The 23,872-nt window shown below is 45.5% G+C and overlaps 1 protein-coding gene across 5 annotated transcripts in view; it reads left to right on the top strand.

Moving 5' to 3' along the window:
* Positions 1–23,872, top strand: part of LOC144605287 (endosome/lysosome-associated apoptosis and autophagy regulator 1-like) — a 95,824-nt gene that overhangs the window by 54,526 nt on the left and 17,426 nt on the right. For all 5 annotated transcript variants that reach the window (XM_078420393.1, XM_078420389.1, XM_078420391.1 and 2 more), the window contains exons 9-17: positions 3,581–3,761; positions 11,742–11,870; positions 13,466–13,556; positions 15,721–15,826; positions 16,546–16,683; positions 17,547–17,810; positions 19,330–19,503; positions 19,608–19,788; positions 22,903–23,002. In XM_078420393.1, coding sequence (XP_078276519.1) covers positions 3,581–3,761; positions 11,742–11,870; positions 13,466–13,556; positions 15,721–15,826; positions 16,546–16,683; positions 17,547–17,810; positions 19,330–19,503; positions 19,608–19,788; positions 22,903–23,002 — 1,364 coding nt within the window. The remainder of the gene's footprint in view (positions 1–3,580; positions 3,762–11,741; positions 11,871–13,465; positions 13,557–15,720; positions 15,827–16,545; positions 16,684–17,546; positions 17,811–19,329; positions 19,504–19,607; positions 19,789–22,902; positions 23,003–23,872) is intronic.

Here is a 23,872-nt window from a genome sequence, read left to right as displayed (position 1 = left end):
CACCAAATCTGTGCCGAACAATGATCATCCTGTACAGCAGCAAAATCCAACAGACGAAGGACAATTAACCTACAAACGTACGTCTTTGGAATTTGGGAGGAAACCGGAGCACCTGGAGAAAACCCACACGTTCACAGGGTGAACGTACAAACTCTGTACAAAGTCCTGTAGCCAGGATTGTACCCAGGTCTCTGGCGTTGTAAGGCGGTACCACTGTGCCGCCCTTTAATTTTGAACTTAATCTATGTACACACTTTGTACTTAATCTAAGATTGTGCTTATGTATAGTAAAACTTTACTGAACTAATCATAATCATAATAATAATCATAATCATACTTTATTCATCAAGTATGTTTTGCAACATCGAGGAATTTGTTTTGCCATACAGTCATACCAATTAAAAGTAACAGATCACACAAAATACATTTAAACATAAACATCCATCACAGTGACTCCTCCACATTCCTCACTGTGATGGAAGGCGAAAAAAAGTTCAATCTCTTCCCTTCTTTGTTCTCCCGCGCTCAGGGCCCTCGAGCCTTCTGTTGACGGGACGATCTTGACTCCCGTAGCCAGCGGCGTTTGGGCCCTCCGCATCGGGGCGATCAACCTCCCGCATCGGGGGGGATCTCAGCTCCCCCGTGCCGGGCGATCTGACCACTGGTCAGGACTGATCAAACCTTTTCCGATTTGGAGCTCCCGACATCGGTCTCTACCTGAGACTGCGAGCTCCTCGATGTTGAAGTCCGCAGGCCGCGGTTGGAGCGTCGATCCCAGGCTCCGATGGTAAGTTAACATCACACTGTGGGGCTCAAAGTCAGTCTCGAGCAAGGCCGCCAGCTCCATGATGTTAGGCCGCAGAGCGACCGGAGATACGTTCCGGAAAACAATCGCATTTCCAGCAAGGTAAGAGATTGAAAAAAGGTTTCCTCTGACCAGCTCCATCGCCCGGTTCAGCCGCGAGACGTTTCAGCGCCCGGTGCGACTCGGCCGCGGGGACTTCCATCCCCTTGCGGGGACTGTGCGGGTCGGTCGGGGACGAGCTGTCTGTCCGTGGGCATGGGGAAGAGAGTGGAAGTTTTGTTGCCTCCATCGCAGTGAGGGGGAGTTTGGAGTCACTGTGATGGACGTTTGTGTTGGGGTTATGTGTCTTGTGTTCTTTTTTGTGTATGACTGCTATGTAGTTTCGTTCGGTACCTTGGTACCGAATGACAAATAAAGCTCTGTTGAACTGTTGAACTGTTGAAACAGACCAGAGAACATTAACACATACTTTTAAAACGCACTAAAAATAACAAAAAAAGACATGATGCCAGGAGAAACCGATCTCATCTGCCTGCACGTGATCCGTTTCTCTCCATTCCCTGCATATCCATGTGCAAAAGAAAAAACAGACAGACGGTAGTTCTGGCTCCCACCACTGATGGCGCCACGCGGTGGAATGCAAATAAAGCATTTCATTGTACCTTGATACACGTGATAATAAATTGCCTAATTAGAACAGAATACAATTAACATAATAGCACAACTAGAACATACAGAGTGTGTCAGCATTCGACTGAAGCTGAGCTGATGTGCTGGTTGTGATTCTGAGACCCAAGCCTTGTTTATGTCAGGCTGATGATCAAATTGAAATGCTCCTAGGTCATCCTGTCCATCAGCTAAAGGCGTTAGGAAGTGGGGGAGTGAGAGATACCAGTCAAGCAGAGGCAGAATCTAGATTGTTTCTTAAAGGTCCCAGAAGAAGCTCGGTCTCTGTGGCTGTACCAACCACGGACCTGCATGTCAGTTTCTAGCCTTGATCTGATTGTAGTAAATATGTACTCAACAACACTGAATATAAACGTGCTGTTTCATCTCCCCATCGATTATTTCCAGCCAACATGTGTCTCCTGAATATTCTGACTCAGTGTTACATGTGATACATTTCAATACAACGTCAGTTACCATGGGCCTGCATCACATAGACCGTAACCATTTCCATCCGAAAGAAAGCTGCTTTTACGCTGTAGGATAACCCATGCAAATCGACACTGTGAAATAGCTCTCTTTTAAAATAGTGCTGTCAGTGGCATGAAGCCCAGTGACACGGAATCCTCCTGACCCCATCTTGAAGCTATTAATACCAGCTGGAAATCCACCTCTGGCACTCAGGATCTTTCCAGATAGCTCTGTCTTTCTTCTGTGAGTGGGGTTGTCATGGAGGTGAACGCAATGCAGGAATTCAAATTCGAAGGGGCAACAGGGATGGAAATTGTTCCTCTGCCGGAACATAGAACACCAAACAGTTCAACACAAGAACTGGCCCTTCAGCCCTTGATGTCTGTGCTGGACATGATGCCAAGTTTATATCAGGTTGACGTAAAGGTCTTGCGTGAATGGAACTCTGACATTTATACCACATTTTCTATGCGTTCAGAAGAGCCACAGCAAAAATGTACCGAGAAATTAACATTTTCAGAAGGACCAGACAGACATTTGGGAGTGATAATGGTGATGGAACTATAAACGAAGTACAGAAGTGTGAAAACGCATACCTCCAGATTCAGGAACAGCTTCTTCCCAGCTGTTATCAGGCAACTAAAACCTCCTATCACCAACTAGAGAGCAGTCCTGGCCTCCCATCTACGTCATTGGAGACCCTCGGACTATATTTAATCGGACATTACTGGACTTTATCTTGCACTAAACGTTATTTCCTTTATCCTGTGCCTGTCCACTGTGGAGGTCTTGATTATAATCATGTATAGTCTTTGCACTGACTAGAAAGCACGCAACAAAAAAAGCTTTTCACTGTATCTTGTCAACTGTACTAAACTAAACTGAACACTCCCTGTTGGGACATAGGGAGCTTGATCTATGGGATGTGGAATATTGACTGAGAGTGTTTCAGGAGTATGCACTGTGAAAAGATAGGTTCTCTTCTCAGCAATGGGTCGTTTTCACAATTGTAAGATTGTTTAAAAAGAAAAGGTGGAAAGTTTAAAGAGATGTGCAAGGCAAGTGTGTTACACAGAGAGTGGTGGGTGCCTGGAACCTGCTGCCAGGGGTCATAAAAAGGTGGAGGCATTCTAAATAGTGGCGTTTAGGAGGCTTTTTGATGGGCACATGGATATGCAGGGAATGGAGAGAGACGGATCATGTGCAGGCAGATGAGATCGGTTTCTCCTGGCATCATGTTCTGCATGGACAGTGTGGGCCGAATGGTCTGTTCCTATGCTCTACAGATCTACGTTCTGTGGTCTAATGCTGTCATTAAAAGAGTCAACGAGGAAAACACTTAAGGATAGAATCATGACCCGTGTTCTATGAAAAGGCTTCATCCAAATCACTGAAAAAATATATAAAATGCTGGAGTAACTCAGCAGGTCAGGAAGCATCTCTGGCGAACATGGATAGGTGATGTTTCGAGTCTGGACCTTCCTTCAGACTGAAGAACCTTGAGTGTCCAAATTACTGAATGTTACTGAAAACTATCTGGGGGGAAAAAAGTAGCTGAGGCGGTTAATGCTGTTTATGTTATTTCTCCAGACACCTGAAGGCATTTTTCACATCTTTCTCGTGTTACTTATCTTGCAGACTCAGATCATGTACAAGTGGATTGAGCCCAAGCTGTGCAGTGAAGAAATGACTGGTGCAGTGAAGCTTCCTGCCTCGGGAGCCAAGAAGCCATGCAAGCCTTGTAACCCAGGCTTCGTCCCAGTCAACACCACCGGCTGCCAGCCTTGTCCATTTGGCTTTTACTCAGATGGATCTGAAGGTAAAATGATTGCGTTTCATTCTTCTCGAAGGTTGTCGTATTAGCCAGGATTGCGTGAAAAATACCACGTGTAAGATGACATTTCAGGGATTTATACAGAATGTGGGACGGCTGGCTTTCTTTTGTCAGATTGAAATAAAGACCTGAACAAGCAAGATGATTAACAGAACAGCACCTGAGGGGGTAGAAACAAGAAACTGCAGATGCTGGTTTACAAAGAAAAAAAGACACAAAGTGCTGGAGTAACTCAGTGGGCCAGGCAGCATCTCTGACAAAATGGATAGGTGACTTTTCAGTGGACACAAAGTGCTGGAGTAACTCAGCAGGTCAGGCAGTATACAGTATCTGGAGAACATGGATAGCTGATGCTTTAGGTTTGCACCCTTCTTCAGACTGATGCGTTTTCTGCTGGTGGCCGTAGGAGAGGGGATTGGCTCAGATACCCCTTGAAAGTCTTTGACTGGGTTTCTTGATGGAGAATTGTTCCTCCCAAAAACCTTCCAGATTTTTCAGCAGCCCAATTATGAAAATCTCAAAGGAATCTCCTGTCCTTTAGACCCTCTCCTTTACGCTCGTCCTCAACTCACTACAGTAACCAAACTTTAATTGCACCGAGTCTTTTACCCAGGGTAGGGGAATTAAGAACCAGAGGACATAGGTTTAAGGTGAGAGGGGAAAGATTTAAAAGGGCAACCTCTTCACACAGAGAGGGTGGTGGGTATGTAGAACGAGCTATCGGAGGAAGTAGTTGAGGCAGTTCCCAATAATAAAATTTTAAATACTTTTGGACAGGAACATAGGTTGAAAAGGTTTTGAGGGATAAGAGCCAAATGTGGGGAAATGGGACCAGTTTGGATGGGGCATCTTGGTTTGTATGGACAAGTTGGGCTGAAGGGCCTGTTGCTGTGCTCTATGTCTCTGTGGCTCTATTTTTGTAATTCCTTTCGTACCCCTTGGATTGGAATTCTATTAGTTATGCCTCTTCGATACACTATAGTTGCATTATTAACCACCCCCCAGGTTAAATGTTCTGCTACATTATCAGATGGAAAGTACCTCTTCAGAGCAACATATGGTACAGTTGTGTATTAATTCCCCACGCTGTCTTGTGCAGTGGTTCTGGTTCAGTAGTTCTGGATCCCCTTGGTAACCATCTGATTCGTGGATTGAAATGGTGATTTGTCATATTTGTAACTGGACCAGGGATCAGAATCCAAATATTCCATCCAGGCAATTCGGGGCTGAAGGAGGAATGGACTTCATCATCCAGAAGGCAAATAAAATTTAGAAATTGAAGATAAGTTGCTTGTTTTTACAAAAAAATAATAGTGATTGATAAACTTTTAGTACGCAAATGGATTAAGAGATTAAGGCAAATTGAGTAGGTTTGCCCGTTCACCCAAGGGCATCACCATGGCACAGCGGTAGAGCTGCTGCCTCAGTGCACCAGGGACCAGGGCTCGATCCTGACAATGGGTGGTAAATGTGCAGCGTTTGTACATTTTCCCTGTGACTGCAGGAAACATGTTCCCAATTTTGCAGAAGCCTGTTCAGGTTTATGTTAAACCTGCACAGGCTAATGTAAAATTGTCCCTGGTGTGCAGGATAGAACTAGTGTACGGGTGATAGTCGGTTGGCATGGACTCGGGGGGCCGAAGGGCCTGGTTCCACACTGTATCTCTCTAATCTAAGATCCCTCTAATCTAAGATCAGTCACTGAAAGTAAGCATGCAGGTACAACAGGCAGTGAAGAAAGCTAATGGCATGTTGGCCTTCATGACAAGAGGAGTTGAGTATCGGAGCAAAGAGGTCCTTCTGCAGTTGTACAGGGCCCTAGTGAGACCACACCTGGAGTACTGTGTGCAATTTTGTTGAAAGACTGGCGCGACTGGGCTTGTATACACTGGAATTTAGAAGGATGAGAGGGGATCTTATTGAAACATATAAGATTATTAAGGGATTGGACACGCTCGAGGCAGGAAACATGTTCCCAATGTTGGGGGAGTCCAGAACCAGGGGCCACAGTTTAAGAATAAGGGGTAGGCCATTTAGAACGGAGATGAGGCAAAACTTTTTCACTCAGAGTTGTAAATCTGTGAAATTCTCTGTCTCAGAAGACAGTGGAGGCCAATTCTCTGGAGACTCTTTCAAGAGAGAGTTAGATAGAGCTCTTAATGATAGCGGAGTCAGGGGGTATGGGGAGAGGGCAGGAACGGGGTACTGATTGTGGATGATCAGCCATGATCACATTGACTGGCGGTGCTGGCTCGAAGGGCCGAATGACCTACTCCTGCACCTGTTGTCTATTGTCTATTGTCGTCCTGTATTCTTATATCTTGCAGGGTTGTTGGGAGGGGTGCTTGTGTGGCTTCTGCAGTGACAGCTGAAGCCATTGCAGCCTACCTGAGTGACACAAAGTGCAGGCGTAACTCAGCGGGTCGGCTTGGTTCTCTTCGGTTTGAAGAAGGGTCCTGACCTGAAAAGTCGCCCATCCTTTTTCAAAAGCTATTTTTAAGAAAACTTAAAAGTCAGGAAAAGGGGGGCAGGCAGAGGGTTTCAGGAAAGAGAAGACACACAGCGCTAGAGTCTCGCAGCAGGGCAGGTAGCATCCCTGGAGAATGCTACATTCTCAGAATGGACAGGCAACATTTCGGGTTGGGACCCTTCTTCTCAAGAAGGATCAGCTTGAAGAAGAGTCCAACCTGAAAGGTCACCTATCAATGTTCCTGCTCATTGCTGCCTGACCCGCTGAGTTACTCCAGCACTTTGTGTCTTTTGAGGATTGAGTGATCTTGATTCTGGAGCTAATCTTCAGAGCTAACACAAAGCTCTTAGAGTCAGAGAATGATACACCGTGGAAACAGATCCTTTGGCCCAACTTGCCCACGCCGACCATATGTTATGATATGCCGTGTTTCCCATGTATTCTGTGGATGAGCTCCACTGTAAAGTCTGTCGGAGGCAAGAAAGACTGGGGCAGAGACATGGCCTTGTTTAACTCCACCACTGTTGAAGGTTTCTGCTGTCGTCCAATGGGTTAATTACGTGACTTGAATGCCTTCATGGAGCAGATTAATTTAGTTCAACATAGCTTTTTTTTGTCACATACGCAGCTGCACAGTGAAATTCATTTTGCATTTATTACACATGAGGGGGCCGCCATTTTAGATGCCATTATTCAAAGATGATGTTAGATGTGATGTTAGACTTGTCAGAATTTGGCGATGTTTGCATTGCACCCATACTAAATTATGCTTGCAGTTATGATCGATTGATAAAATTATTTGCATTTACTTTATCGACCTGAGGCTACAGTTTCATTCTTATCATTGCCCACAGTATGATTGACACAGCAAACCTCTGCTAGTGTGCAAGAAGGAACTGCAGGTGCTGCTTTAACCAAAGATAGACACCCGAAGCTGGAGTAACTCAGCGGGGCAGGCAGAATATCTGGAGAGAAGGAATGGGTGACGTTTCAGGTCGAGAGGTCTCAACCCAAAACGTCACCCACTCCTTCTCTCCAGAGATGCTGCCTGTCCCGCTGAGTTTCTCCAGCTTTTTGTAAAATCCTCTGCTAGAATTTGACTGGCCAACCCAGTTAGCCTCCTTCTTCAGCAATGTTATTTTCCTTTCAAATACGTTTTGCTTTCACTATACAAAATAATTTTTGCCACATCTTAGATTCAAACTATTCAAGCCAGAAAATATTTTTTCTTTTTATCAGCTGCCCCTATTTACCAATCACCTCGGAGTTAGCAAGTATTGGATGTACGTAGACAGAGCTTTTTTGTGGCAGTATGTGACGCAAAAGTCTCTCAAACATTATTCGTGTATATTATTAAATAATATGTTTACTTTTTAACATGCGTTGATTTCATACTTTATAGTTATTAGTTTAATAAAGTGTTAGTTGAATGGTCACAAAATCGAAACAGATGAGGGGAGGATATTGATGGTAAAAAAATTGTTGATAAATGTAGATTAAATTGTCATTGATAAGTTACCAGCACCTCTTTATCCACAAACAAAAAAGCACCGTACGTAGATGACGAGAAAGACAATTTACTTTTATTCTTCCCTGCGTGATCAGTGACAGGAGAGAAATACAAGCCGAGCACAGCCTGAAGAAGGGTCCCAATCTGAAGCGTCACCTATCCACGTTCTCCAGAGATGCTGCCTGACCCGCTGAGTTACTACAGCACTTTGTGTGTTTCTTTGTAAACCAGCACCTGCAGTTCCTTGTTTCCACAGGAATATAAGCCATTTTGTTGGAGTTAAATGGAATACGGCATTGGTTTAATTTTCAGGGGCAGATGACTATAAAAGGCAATGGTTGTTCAGGCAAATTTTGTGAGCTGCACTTTAAGTTGCAAATTACCCTGCAGATATATTTGTGCAGAACAGGCTTTTGAAACTGGTAGTTCCAGTCCTGCTGTCAGTGGCTGTGGAAATGTTGTGAAATAGAACGACTGAGCAAGGGATTAATGAATAATGAATGTAAGAACGGTTCAGGAAGGTTGCTCACCGTAACACAACGTTTTTTGCACATTCCCAATCCTTTCCACTCGTCACTTTAATTTCATGTTTCATGTATCTTGTGTTTTATGACTTTTACCAGATCAATTTCCCTCCTGGGATAAATAAAGTTCTATTGTATCGTATCGTATCGTATCGTATCGTAGTGCTTCCTCTGGCAGCTCATTCCAGTTACGGACGACCCTCTGAGTAAAAACTTTGCCCCAGAGATCCCTCTTATATCTAGTTTAGTTCAGTTTATTATTGTCACGTGTACCGAGGTACAGTGAAAACCTTTTTTGTTGCGTGCCATCCAGTCAATGCAAAGACTGTACTTGATTGCGATCAAGATAAAGGGAATAACATTTAGCGCACAATAAAGTCCAGTAAATAACGATTTTAAAAAGTGGAGCAATTGTAATGAATCCACTTCTGTGACAAGAAGGGAAACTGCCTTGGCACCTTTGTATTTTCTCTTCCCTCTCATCTTACACCTGTGCTCTCTAGTTTTAGAATTGGCTACTCCTGAAGGAACTCAGTGTGCCAGGCAGCATCTGTGGATGGAATGGACAGGAATGAACGTTTCAGGGTGGGACCTTCTTCTGACGGAGGAAAGATTTGAACTTGGATATTGCCTCTTCTTAGCTCAGGGTTGGTAGACACTGATGCAGGATATGTGGCAAATAATTGCACACAACCATCATGACTCATACAGTATAATCTAGATGAACTGTTGGTTGATGACTAAACATTATCCTTTATCCTTCTTTGAAGTTGGAGTTCTTTCTGCCAGTGCAATGCTGCTAAGGACTGACAAAGTAGTTGAGGTGTATAAAACCTTGAAGGGAATAGACAGGGTGAAGCAGAAGTCTTTTACCCTGGGTAGAGGAATCAAGAACCAGAGTATATTGGTTTAAGGTGAGAGGGAGAAGATTTAATACAAACCTGAGGAGCAACTTTTTCACACAGGTATATGGATATATGGAACGAGCTGCCGGAGGAGGTAGTTGAGCAAGGTATTATAACAACATTAAAAAGATATTTGAACAGGTATATGGAACGAGTCTGAATCTGAAGAAAAGTGGACAAGTGAGGGCATTGAAAAACTACAGTCCTGCTTTGACTGCACTGATTGGAATGTGTTCAGGGAAGCAACCACAAGCCTCGATGAGCACACAGACACTGTGACATCCTATGTCAGCTTTTGCAAGGATAGTTGCATTCCCACGAAGACCCGGATCTGGTTCAACAACAAGAAGCCCTGGTTCACAGCAGAACTCAGACAGCTCCGCCAGTCAAAAGATGAGGCCTACAGGGATACAGATCTCTGCAGGCAGGCCAAGTACAGGCTGAGAAAAGGAATCAGAGCGTCCAAGGAAAGGTACTCTGAGAAGCTGAGAAACAAGTTCTCAGCTAATGACTCTTCTGGAAGGGTTTGCAAGAAATCACCGGGTACAAGAGGAAAACCCCACGCTCCTTGGACAATCGTCAGCTGACCAACAACCTGAACGAGTTTTACTGCAGGTTTGAGAAACAGAAACATAATCCTGGGACCCCCTCCCCCCATCACCACTTCACACGTACTCAAAGACTGACCCCAGTTTGCAAAGACTGGATCCGTCCCCACCCACTCCTCCCCAAGCAGCAATTCACACCTACTCAGAGACTGGCCGGAGTTTGCAAAGACTGGCCCTCCCTCCCCCACCCCCCCCCCCCCCCTTCTCTGCAATCACCAATTTGCACATCCTCACAGAATGACTCCAGTTTAACAATAGTAATTATGGAGGTGGAGAGGCTATTTAGAAAACAGAAAAGCCGGAAATCTCCAGGACTGGACAATGTTTCCCCCACCACCCTCAAGCTCTGTGCCAAACAACTGGCACCGACCTAGACTGACATTTTCAACCAGTCCCTGCAAACCTGCACTGTCCCTGCCTGCTTCAATGTCTCCACTATTGTCCCTGTACCCAAAAAGACAAGGATCACTGGTCTTAATGACTACAGGCCTGTTGCACTTACCTCTGTAGTCATGAAGACCTTTGAAAGACGTGCTGGCCCAGCTGAAAAACATCACAAACCCCCTGCTGGACCCCCTGCAGTTTGCACACAGGGCCAATAGATCGGTGGCTGACACAGTCAATCTAGGCCTGCACTTCATCCTCCAGCACCTAGACCACAAGGGGACCACTGCCAGGATTCTGTTTATGGACTTTAGCTCTGCTTTTAACACCATTGTGCCAGAGCTACTACACTACAAACTCTCCCAGCTGACTGTGCCTGAACCCCTCTGTCAGTGGATCATCAACTTCCTGGCAGACAGGAAGCAGCATGTGAGGCTGGGAAAGCACATCTCGGACCCGCAGACCCTCAGCATAGGAGCACCGCAAGGTTGCGTACTCCCCCCTCTCCTTTACTCTCTCTACACCAACGACTGCACCTCCAAAGACTCCTCTGTCAAGCTCCTCAAGTTTGCGGATGACACTACCCTGATTGGACTGATCCAGGATGGGGAGGAATCTGCCTACAGACGGGAAGTGACACAGCTGGCATCCTGGTGCCATCACAACATCCTGGAGCTCAATGCTCTCAAGACAGTGGAACTAATTGTAGACTTTCGAAGTGATCCCCCTCCCCTCCCCCCACTCACCATCAACAACACCACAGTCACATCTGTGGAGTCATTTAAGTTCCTTGGAACCATTATCTCCAGGGATCTTAAATGGGGAGCCACCATCGACTCCACAGTCAAAAAGGCCCAACAGAGGATGTACTTCCTGCGGCAGCTGAAGAAACACAATCTGCCACAGACAATGATGGTCCAATTCTATACTGCTATCATTGAGTCCGTCCTCACCTCCGTCATGGTCTGGTTTGGCTCAGCCACCAAGCATGACATCCGGAGGCTGCAACGGATCGTTCGCACAGCTGAGAAGGTTGTTGGCTGCAACCTTCCCCCCATTGATGAACTGTACACTGCAAGGGCCAGGAAGTGAGCGGGCAAGATCATCTCTGACCCCTCTCACCCTGGCCACAAACTCTTCGCAGCACTTCCCTCTGGAAGGCGACTCCGGACTGTCAAAGCAGCCACAGCCAGACATAAAAACAGCTTTTTTCCACGAGCGATAGTTCTACTCAATAACCAAAGTCTGTAGTCTCTTTTTTGCTCTGGTTTATTTTCACCCACATGTTTAGAGGTAATGGTGTATCATTATATTTTTGATGTGTTTGTGCTTTATTCTTAATTGTTAACTGTATGTTTGTGTTGTCATTTGTGAGCGGAGCACCAAGGCACATTCCTTGTAACTGCATACTTGGCCAATAAACTTATTAATTAATTCATTCATTCATTCGTAGAATTCGTGAGTAGAAGATTGGAGGAGATCATATAGGAGACAGTCCTGGGCAGGGTGCCTGACAGATACGTTTGGCTGTTGAGGTAATGTCCATGTATTTATCTCTCTTCAGTCTGCATCAAGTGCGCTGTTGGAACGGAACCAATCCAGGGTTTTGAATACAAGTGGTGGAACACCTTGCCTAAAAATATGAACAGTTCCTGCTTCAGTGGGATGGAACAAGGCTGTGGTGGGATGAATGGTAAGTAGAATTAATGTGGTATATGGAATAATAAATACACCTTTCCATTCAACAGCCAAATGGGCTTTGCAATAGTTGAAACCAAAAGCCTAGTCATGTTTAACAACTTGGTACTGACCTGTGTGGCTCCTCTACTGTGTTCTTGTATATATTGCACTAATTTCACCATGTTAACTGAATATGCTTAAAGCTGTCAAATGACTTTCCAAATTATGTCATGTGCAGAACTCCATCCTACATACCTGGCCTACAGTGTCATCGGTCAAAGAGTGGCTCCGTTTTCTGCACACACCCCATAGAGTCTACCTACAATTTCACCTTCAGGGATCTATGTACCTGTATTCCTAGTTCCCTCTGCTCTATGACACTCCCAGGGCACTATTATTCACCATGATAGTCCTGCCCTTATTTGACTTCCCAAATGCAACAGCTTGCACTTATCTGAATTAAACTCCATTTGCCATTCCTCGGCCCATTTATCCCGCTGATCAAGATCCCACTGTAATTCTTAATAACCATCATCACTGTCTATAATACCAGTATCTCTAACAGTTAAGACCTGCTTCTGTGTAATTTAACTGGGAACTGACTGACTGCGGCAATGACCATTGCCTCTAGAACTTGAATCCACCAACACATAAGCGTTTCCAAAATTTCTACATAGCCCTGGCACCCATTCTCAATCACTCACCATTGCCCCATACCCTTTGCTTGGCACATGATGCCCCTGTGTGTATCATCCCAATTTTTGCTCCCTCCACCCCAACTCTCTCTACGTGTAGACCTACAGGTTCAGGATCAACTTCTGCCCAACAACCATCAGGCTCTTGAACATGACAAACATCAACTAAACTACGAATTGTCTTGCTTGCACTATGGACTTTGGTCTTTTGTTTTGCACTAATATTGTTTTTTAAAATTTATTGAACTTTTTGTGTTTATTACATATTATATATATATATATATACTGTGTTTACAGATCTGTTATGCTGCTGTAAGAGTATCATTGTTCCATCTTTGGTATCTATGACAATTAAACCCTTTTGACACTTGATTGCAGAGATGAGCTTTTACTGCATCATGTATGTACCCATGTAGATGCAGTATAGATATTTGTTCCCCAAGAGGGGGATACCAAAATGGAAATTCATTCAAGTGAGAGATAGTTTGGCATTTGGCCCCCGTGGACTTGTTGCCTTACCTATTCCATGTTCTCTGAACCTAGGGAATCAGGAAGAAACCAGCCATCTTGTTTATACATCCATCAGATATCAGGGCAGAATTAGACCATTCGGCCCATCAAGTTCATTCTGCCGTTTGATCATCGCGGATCCAATTTTCCCCTCAACCCCATTCTCCTGCTTTCTCACCATAACTTTTGACATCCTTATAAATCAAGAACCTATAAACCTCCACTTTAAAAATATCCAATGTCTTGGGTATTTTTAAAGGGAAGGGTCTTGACCCGAAACATCACCTGTCCAGAGATGTTGCCTGATCCGCTGAATTACTCCAGTGTCGTTTCCTGTGCATTGACTGTTTGCTCTGAGCATTGGTGCTTGTTTTTGTTATTTAAATACTCCGCTTTGTTTCAGGGTGGGAGGTGGCTGAGGACCATGTGCAGAGCACCATGGCTGGAGCCGACAATAATTACTTGATGCTGACGATGGCCGTTCAAGGATTCACGTAAGCGAGATCTTCAGCCTCCATGCGGGGTGCTTAGGTCTTCACAGGGAAGCGGCCGCTCGGAGTTCGCTCCCTCCTGGTTCCAGTGACTGATGTTTGTTTCTGCCAAGAACGGTGCTGTTTGTGTGGAGTTTGCGTGTACTCCCTGAGATCCGTGGCTTTGCCTGGGACCTGTGGTTTTCTGTAACGTCCCACAGATATGCTGGCTGCTGGTCTGGATGGTTTACTATGAATTAACCCTTGTGGGTGTATGGAAGTTTTATTTTAGATTTTAAAGGTACAGCACCTAATGCACCAAGAATTAGATTCTGTTCTTCTATAGAGTTTAAATTTTAGAGATACAGTGCGGAAACAGGCCATGTGGCCCACCGAGTCCGTGCCGACCAGTGGTCACCCTGTGCATTAGCACGATTCTACACACTAGGGACAATTTACAGTCGTTTACCAAAGCCATATTAGCCTACAAACCTGTACTTCTTTGGAGTGTGGGAGGAGACTGGAGCACCCGGAGAAAACCCACACGGTCACAGGGAGAACATACAAACTCTGTACAGACAGCACCCGTGGTCAGGATCGAACCTGGGTCTCTGGTGCTGTAAGGCAGCAACACTACCACTGTGGCATTGTTGCACCCCTGATCAGCATGTGAGAAAGAATGTTATACTAGACACTCAGTGAAGAAGATGGGAGTTCTCTGAGAGCCACTGTGAACTGATGGGTTACTTGGCATTCATATATAAATATATTTTTAATGAGAGAGTGAGTGAATACGGAGAGGATGTTTCCACCAGTGGGAGAGTCTAGTTCCAGCAGGCACAGCCTCAGAATATAAGGACGTACCTTTAGAATGGAGATGAGGAGGAATCTTTAGCCAGAGGGTGGTGAATCTGTGGAAATCATTGCCACAGATGACCATGGAGAACGTCATTGGGTATTTTAAAAACAGAGATTGCCAGGTTTAGTTTAGTTTAGTTTAGAGATACAGCATGGAAACAGGCCCTTCAGCCCATCAAGTCCGCACCGACCAGCGATCCCCTCACATTAACACTATCCTACACACACAAGGGACAATATACTTGTACACCGTCAATGAACCTACTTATCTGTATGTCTTTGGAGTATGGGAGGAAACAGAAGATCTTGGAGAAAACCCACACGGTCACAGGGAGAACATACAAACTCCATACAGACAGCACCCGTAGTGGGGATCGAACCTGGGTCTCTGGTGCTGTAAGACAGCAACTCTACTGCTGCGCCACCGTGTTGCCCTAGGTTCTTGATTGGTAAAGGTATCAAAGGTTATTGGGAGAAGGTAGAAGAATGGTGTTGAGAAGGATAGATAGAGCAACCATTTAAATGGCGGAGTAGATTTGATGGGCTGAATGGTCTCATTCTCCTGTGACTGATGAACTGATGTGTGCAATTTAGTGATTCCATTCTGCTTTCATCACAAACGTGTGTGCGTTCGTAATTATGTTGCAGCTTTTGTGGGGGTTTGGTTAGACCGCGTTTGGAGCATTGCGTGCATTTCTGGTCCATTACAAGAAGGATGTGGAGGCTTTGGAGAGGGTGCAATGGAGGTTTACCAGAATGCTGTCTTGATTAGAGGGTATTAGCTACAGGATGAGGTTGGACAAACTTGTTTTTTTTTTGGTAGGTTGAGGGGACATGGTAGAAGTAAGTAAAGTGTTGAGAGCATAGAGAGGGTAGACAGTCAGAACATTTTTGCCAGGGTGGTAATGTCAAGAGGGCATACCTTTATGGTGAGAGGAGAAGTGTTTAAAGGAGATATGAGGGGCAAGTTTTTTTTACACAGAAAGGAATGGGTACTTGAACCGCACGGCAGGGGTGGTCGTGGAAGCAGATACGATAGTGGCATTTAGGAGGCTTTGGATAGGCACGAGGATATGCAGGAAATGGAGGGATATGGATCATGTGCAGACAGAGGAGATTATTAGAACTTGGCATCATGTTCGGCACTGACATTGCGGGCCGAAGGGCCTGTTCCTGTGCTGGACTGTTCTGTGTTCTATGTTCAGGTTTCCACCAACCACGTTTGCTTTTATGCATTGCAGTAATCCCTTTTGAAAGTCCACTTCATTTTTTGTTTTGGAGAGACCGTGCCTCCTCTGACATTTCTCTCTGTGTTGTGTTTGTTGCCCAGACCCCCGCAGTCGGCCATCGTGACTGAAGACAACCCGGAGATCGCTCGCATCACCTTCATCTTCGAGACGGTGTGCAGCGCTGACTGCGAGCTGCACTTCCGCGTGGTAAGCTCCCTCCGTCCTCTCCCGCGCCGGCCTGTGTGGTGACGCGCGTGATGTGCCACCACCAACCTCCGACCTGTCTCCGTGGAGTCACGTGTCTGGTTGGAGACACAGATGATGCGCCACCATGGACCTTCAATCTGCTCTCGTGTGGTCACGTGCAGTCACGTGTCTGGGTTAGAGACATGCGTGATGTGCGGCCAGGAACCTCCGACCCGTCCCCGTGTAGTCACGTGTAGTCTCTGGCGCTGCAAGGCAGCGGGTCTACTGCTGCGGCTCTGTGCAGCCCCAAGGTCAGACTTTGACCGTCCTCAGTTGGTAAATGGCAGCAACGCTACGGGGCCTTGGCATGTTGGAGCCGCTGCCTCACAGCGCCAGGGACCCAGTTTCAATCCTGACCTTGGGTGCTGTCCGTGGGGAATCTGTACGTCCTCCCTGTGACTGCGTGGGTTTCCTCTGGCTGCTCCACTTCCCTCCCACATCCCAAAGCCGTGCGGGGGTTTGTGGGTTAATTGGTCCTCTGTAAATGGCTCCTGGTGTGCAGTGAGTGGACGAGACAGTGGGATAACGTAGAACTAGTGTGAAAGGGTGATCAATGGCCGGCGTGTTCTCAGTGGGCTGAAGGGCCTATTTCCCATGCTCTATCTCTAAACTAATACACGGCAGGTTTTTTTGGCCGTAGGTTTTGTCATAAACCTTAACTTACTCTGTGAATATTCCAGGGGCCCACAACAGAAAATACACAGTCAGTGGAACTCTGGAACGGCTCGAGGGAGAAACAGTCGTACACGTACGTTATTGAAAGAGGATCGCCTCTCGCCTTTGTCTGGACATTCCAACGCAGCGCATCGTTTGAAGAGGTATACGCTTATACTTCTTATCTGCTCACAGGTTGTGCCAAAATGAAATGTAAACTCTTATCTCCAGATCAAAGACCAGCTCACTCTTGAAACCAGCCCAGCACCAGAGCTAATAATTTATTTTTGCCAGTACCTGCACTTGTGGAAAAAAAAGACACAAAGAGCTAGACACGTCTTTTGCCCAGAGTAAGGAAAATGAGGATATGGGTTTGAAGTGAGGGGAGGGGAATTTAATGGGAACCTGAGGGGTCATTTTTTATACAGAAAGGGTGGCGGGTATATGGAATGAGCTGCAGGAGGAGGTAGTTAATGCAGTACTATCATAACATTTAGGAGACGCTTGGACAGGTACATGGATAGGATAGGTGTGGAGGGATATGGGCCAAGCGCGGGGCAGATGGGACTACTTAGATTAGGCAGATTAGGTATTTTGGTGATGGACTTTGAGACATTCGTGAGTTCTTACCAACAGTCAGAAAATTGGAGTTCTTACAACTTCATCTTCAGTCCATGTCAATTTCTTCATTGCTTTTTCTCTTTGTTTTCATATTTTTAGCTAAAATCTATGGCTGTTGTGTTTCCTTATCTTAAACAGTGATAAGATTGGTTGTAGACAGTATTTCAAAAGAGGTGTCAGGGGTTATGGGCTGAAGGAAGGGGAATAGGGTTGAGAGGGAAAGACAGCCATGATTGAATGGTGAAGTAGATTTGATGGGCCGAGTGGCCTTATTCTGCTTCGAGAACTTACGAAACTGTAAGAAAAAGAAGTTATATAAATTTATTTCTCATTTTAAATCTATTTTTCTTTAAAAAAAAAAAAAAATGCCACTGATGTTTATTTATTGTGGTCTTAAATATTTCAGAGCCGGAAGTATTCATCGGATGTGGCCAAGATCTACTCCATCAACGTGACCAATGTGGTAGGGGGCGTGGCGTCGCACTGCGGACCTTGTGCCTTGGAGTCAACCTCCTCGGGATCTCTCTGCGTGACCTGTGCTTCAGGACAATACGTCAACAAGGAGATCAACAAATGCCAGGCATGCCCACCGAACACACACCTCAAACCTCATCACTACGTGGGGAAGGAGTCCTGTGACCCCTGTGGCCCTGGCACCCAAAGTAATTTGGTAAAGATTTACAAACTCTTGCTTTTGATGAAGTTTCCGTAAATGTATCCCTGGTGTGCGGAGAGTGGATGAGAAAGTGGGATGACATAGCAGTAATGTAAGCGGCTGATCGATGGTTGGTGTGGACTCAATGGGCCGAAGGGCCTCTTTCATAGGTTCATTAGTTCATAAGTCATTGGAGCTGAATTAGGCCATTCAGCCCATTGATTCTAAGCTGCCATTCAATCATAGCTGATTTATCTTTCCCTCTTACCTTCAGTCTCCTGCCTTCTCCCCATAACCTTTGACACCCTTACTAATCAAGATTCTGTCAATCCCCGCTTTAAAAAATACCCAATGACTTGGCCTCCACAGCCGCCAGTTTCCATGCTATATCTCTTTAATTAAAACTAGAGGGCAGAGATTTAAGGTTGGGGGGAAAAGTTTAAAGGAGATGTGCGGGCAAGTTTTTTACAAAGAGGGTGGTAGGCGACTGGAACGCACTGCCAGGGGTGGTGGTGAAGGCAGATACATAGGACAGTGGCTTTTAACAGGCTTTGAGGTTGGCAGGGAATGGATGGATGTGGATCATGTGCAGGCAGAGGTGATTAACTTAGCATCATGTATGGCACGGACATTGTGGGCTGTCGGGCCTGTTCCTCGTGAGTGAGTTCACTGGGAATTGCGAAGAATACAAAATGAAAGTGGTGCAGAGAAATAAACATACAGTTGGCAACTATAATAAATGGCCATTGTTATCCGCCATTTCATTTAAATAGTGAGTTTAAAAATGTTCAACAAATATGCAATGAGTGCTAAAAAAATATCCAACTGTACTGGGATTGCTCTTTCAGGAATTTAGCCACTCTATAAATTCAGAAGAATTAACCCCCATGGATTGCCAGGTCACAGGGCTGTGAGGATAATCTGAGGTAAATTATGAGATAATCTGATGGTTATGTCATCCATCCTCAGTCTTAAAAAGTTTTGTTTCATTTAGTGATCCAACATGGAAACGGCCATCGGCCCACCGTGACCACGCTGTACATCGATCACCCGTCACACGAATTCTATGTTACCCCAATTTCTAATCCCAATTTCTCATCCGCTCCCGACACACCAGGGGCAATTTACAGAGGCCAATCACCCTACAAACCCGCACGTCTTTGGGATGTGGGAGGAAACCGGAGCACCCGGAGGAAACTCATACAGTTACAGGAAGAACGTGCAAACAGGATAGAACTAGTGTGTGGGTGTTTGCTGGTCGGCATGGACTTTGTGGGCCGATGGGCCTGTTTCACAGCTATCTCTAAAATAAACTAAACTAAACTAAATTTGCCTGCGTTTTTGGCCCATATGGGACATGTATATCTTCAAAAACACTTGCCTATCAAATGGCCTGAAGAAGGGTCCGACCCGAAATGTCATCTATCCATGTCTTCCAGAGATGCTGCCTGACCCGCTGAGTTACTCCAGTGCTCGGTGTTTTTTTTGGTTGTGTTGTCTCCTTGTTGAAGCCTTGCATATCTTCCTTCCTCAGAACCGCAACCTGTGTTACAATGACTGCAGATTCGTGCATCGTGAAGGGCAGAAGTCTTGGGAGTACGACTTCAGTCCTCTCAGCCACATCACCAGCTTTACAAGTGAGCCCCGGTTTACTCCGAAAGGTGTCCGCTTCTTCCATCACTTCAACATCAGCCTGTGTGGGAACCAGGTAGGGAGCAGATCCATCTCCGCCGGCATTCACTCAGCTTCCCCACGCTTTCTGCCCAAGAACCCTCCCGACACCCGCTCAACACTGCCGCTGTTTTATTTCAGGGAAGGAAGCTGGCCTCCTGTGTGGACAATGTAACCCTGGACGAGTTCTTCGATGAGGGGGAAGGATTTGCCAGATCTGTCACATCTTACATCTGCCAGTCTACACTTGTTCCATTCGATATGGTGGGATTTAGAACCGTCATGTCTTCCCATCCCATCAATCTCGCTGACCATTTAATAGGTAAGTGTTTTATTATAAACCTGGTCAAGTGTCTTTCAAATGTTGTTTTCCTACCTGGCTCAACTACCTCCTTTGGCAGCTCGTTCCATACACCCACCACCCAGAGTAGAAGGAGTATGCGGAGTACGGCAGTAGGGCGGCACGGTGGCGCAGCGGTAGAGTTGCTGCCTTACAGTGCTTGCAGCCTCAGAGACCCGGGTACGATCCCGACTACGGGTGCTGTCTGTACGGAGAGTTTGTATGTTCTCCCCGTGACCTTGTGGGGTTTCTCCGAGATCTTCGGTTTCCTCCTACACTCCAAAGACGTACAGGTATGTAGGTAAATTGGCTTGATATAAGTGTAAATTGTCCCTAGTGTGTGTAGGATAGTGTTAATGTTCGGGGATCGCTGGCCGGTGCAAACTCGGTGGGCCGAAGTGCCTGTTTCCACACTGTATCTCTAAACTAAACTAAACTAAGTAGACTTGATGGGCCAAATGGCCTAATTCTGCTCCCATAACTTATGAACTTATGAAACCCACGAGGTCACAGGGAGAACATACAAATTCCCTACAGAGAGCACCCATACCTTTCCTCTCCATGTACCTGTCCAAATGTTTCTTAAACATTGCAATGGTACCTTGCATAGAGTCATAAAGCATGGAAACAGGCCCCACGGCCCAACTTGTCTGCACCGACCAATGTGCCTCATCTACACTAGTCCTACCTGCCCGCACTTGGCCCATATCCCTCTACACTTATCCTATCTATGTACCTGTCCAAACGTCTGTTAAACATTCTGATAGTGCCTGCGTTAACTATCTCTCCGAAGGCTTGTTCCATACACCCACCACCCTCTGTGTGAAATAGTTGCCCCTTAGGCTCCTATTAGATCTTTTCCATCTCACCTTAAACCTGTGTCCTCTAATTCTTAATTCCCCTACCATGGGTAAAGCACTCTATGCATTCATCCTATATATTCCCTCAATATGAATTTGTACACGTCTATAAATTCACCCCTCAGCTTCCTGCCCTCCAAGGAATAAAGTGCTAGCCAGCCCATTATCTTCCCAGAGCTCAGGCCTTCGAGTCCTGGCAACATCCTCATAAATCTTCTCTGCACCCTTTCTGATTTAGTTTACTTAGTAGTTAATCCTCTCTGCACTCTTAACATCTTAAATCTTAATTTTAAATTAATTTTAATCTTAATTTTTATTAATTCAATAAAAATCTGAATACTTCCAATCTTGTTTTTTTAAATTAATTTCAATTGATTTAAATTTCTATCCTAAACTTAATCCTCATTTTAATTTTAATCTAAATCGTAATCTTAATATTCTCTGCACTCTTCACATCTTAATCTTAATTTTATTTTAAAATTTAATTTTAGTCTTAATTTTAATATTAATCTGAAGATAGGCACAAAAAGCTGGAGTAACTCAGCGGGACAGGCAGCATCTCTGGAGAGAAGGAATGGGTGACATTTGGGGTCAAGACTCTTCTTCAGGCTGGTTAGGGATAAGGGAAACGAGAGACGTAGGCAATGATGTGGAGAGATAAAGAACAATGAATAAAACATATGCAAAAAAGTGATGATGATAAAGGAAACAGGCCATTGTTATTAAACTCCACTTTTAATCTTCTCTGCACTTTGCATCTTAATGAAATTCTTTCTATCAATATACTAAAACTCTTTTGTTTATTTGTTCATGAACCAGCCAAAACGGTACACGCTAGCGCAACAATTTTAGGCCCACCTTACTCACCGTCGTCCCTTTGGTGCTAATTGAAGAAGTTTCATTGAAATCGGTGTTATATTTTTAAAGTTATTCACATTTTAAAGATTAAATCTATCTCCTAGGGAGGGAGGGGGGAGGGAGGGAGGGAGGAGGGGGGAGGGAGCGGGGGAGGAGGGAGGATAAGGGGGGTTAAGGGGGATGGTGTGGGGGGAGGGAAGTGGGGAGGAGGAACGAGGGAGGGGGGAGGGGGAGGGGAAGGAGAGGGTGCTGCATCAATGCAGGAGAGGTTTGGTCTAGTGGCAGACTAAAACTGAACACAGTACTCCTAAGTACTGCCTTCCCAATGTCTTGTACAACTGTAATGTAACATTCCAATCTTTCTCTATTAGAAACATAGAAACATAGAAAATAGCTGCAGGAGTAGGCCATTCGGCCCTTTGAGCCTGCACCGCCATTCAATATGATCATGGCTGATCATCCAACTCAGTAACCTGTACCTGCCTTCTCTCCATACCCCCTGATCCCTTTAACCACAAGGGCCACATCTAACTCCCTCTTAAATATAGCCAATGAACTGGCCTCAACTACCTTCTGTGGCAGAGAATTCCACAGACTCACCACTCTCTGTGTGAAGAAATGTTTTCTCATCTCGGTCTTAAAAGACTTCCCCCTTATCCTTAAGCTGTGACCCCTGGTTCTGGACTTCCCCAACATCGGGAACAATCTTCCTGCATCTAGCCTCTCCAACCCCTTAAATTTTTTATATGTTTCTATAAGATCCCCCCTCAGTCTTCTAAATTCCAGCGAGTATAAGCCGAGTCTATCCAGTCTTTCTTCATATGAAAGTCCTGCCTCCCAGGAATCAATCTGGTGAACCTTCTCTGTACTCCCTCTAAGGCTAGAATGTCTTTCCTCAGCGGTAGAGTTGCTGCTTTACAGCGAATGCAGCGCTGGAGACTCGGGTTCGATCCTGACTACGGGTGCTGCACTGTAAGGAGTTTGTACGTTCTCCCCGTGACCTGCGTGGGTTTTCTCCGAGATCTTCGGTTTCCTCCCACACTCCAAAGACGTACAGGTTTGTAGGTTAATTGGCTGGGTAAATGTAAAAATTGTCCCTAGTGGGTGTAGGATAGTGTTAAATGTACGGGGATCGCTGGGCGGCACGGACTTGGAGGGCCGAAAAGGCCTGTTTCCGGCTGTATAGATATGATGATATGATAAAACTGTACACAATACTCCAGGTGCGGTCTCACCAAGGCCCTGTACAACTGCAGCAGAACCTCCCTGCTCCTATACTCAAATCCTCTTGCTATGAATGCTAATTCATTATTATTGACGAATGCTGCTGGTAACACCTGAACTCCCCCTAATCTTTGAATCTCCTCTCTATTTTCAGGAGTAACCACTCAAACAGAGCTCGATAACATTAAGGCCGTGGCTGACCTCTTCCCAGGCGGAAAATCCGGAGCATTGCCTGATACTATCTTCTACTTCAGGTAGTGTAAGAAAATAACTGCAGATGCTGGTACAAATCAAAGGTCATGGGCCTCCTCCAGTGCCATAGTGAGTCCCACCGGAAATTGGAGGAACAGCACCTCATATTTCGCCTGGGCAGCTTGCAGCCCAGTGGTATGAACATTGACTTCTCCAACTTTAGATAGTTCCTCTGTCCCTCTCTTCCCCTCCCCCTTCCCAGATCTCCCACTGCCTTCCTGTCTCCACCTATATCCTTCCTTTGTCCCGCCCCCCTGACATCAGTCTGAAGAAGGGTCTCGACCCGAAACGTCGCCCATTCCTTCTCTCCTGAGATGCTGCCTGACCCGCTGAGTTACTCCAGCATTTTGTGAATAAATACCTTCTACTACAGGTAAATCATCTGCATTTGAGTGCCGGAAGCATAGTTCGATAGGAGGGTTTGGAAGGCATAACCAGGGTAAAATTGGATCTATTTGTAGTCACCACCTGGACAGAAGATGTGTTAACATTGCCCATTGAGGATGGGAAGTCAATGGAAGAATTCCCACATCTGATGGCAAAACCATAGAGAAAATTGAGTCCACGCCGACCAGCGATCCCCATACAATAACACCACCTTACACACACTAGGGCCAATTTACAATTATACCAAGCCAATTAACCTACAGAGCTATCCATCTTTGGAGTGTGGGAGAGAAAATGCACGCGGTCACAGGGAGAACCTACAAACTCCGTACACATAGCACCCGCAGTCATGATCGACTGGAGTCTCTGGCGCTCTGAGGCAGCAACTCTACCGCTGCGCCACCGTGCCGCATGAACCTGCTGCGTTCAGGACGGTTTCAACGACATTTAACCTGGCTAGAAACCAAGGAACTGCAGATGTTTGT

The sequence above is a fragment of the Rhinoraja longicauda genome, chromosome 24 (genome assembly GCF_053455715.1).
Source record: "Rhinoraja longicauda isolate Sanriku21f chromosome 24, sRhiLon1.1, whole genome shotgun sequence".
Taxonomy (NCBI): Eukaryota; Metazoa; Chordata; class Chondrichthyes; order Rajiformes; family Arhynchobatidae; genus Rhinoraja; species Rhinoraja longicauda.
This window is presented reverse-complemented; position numbering and strand designations above follow the sequence as displayed.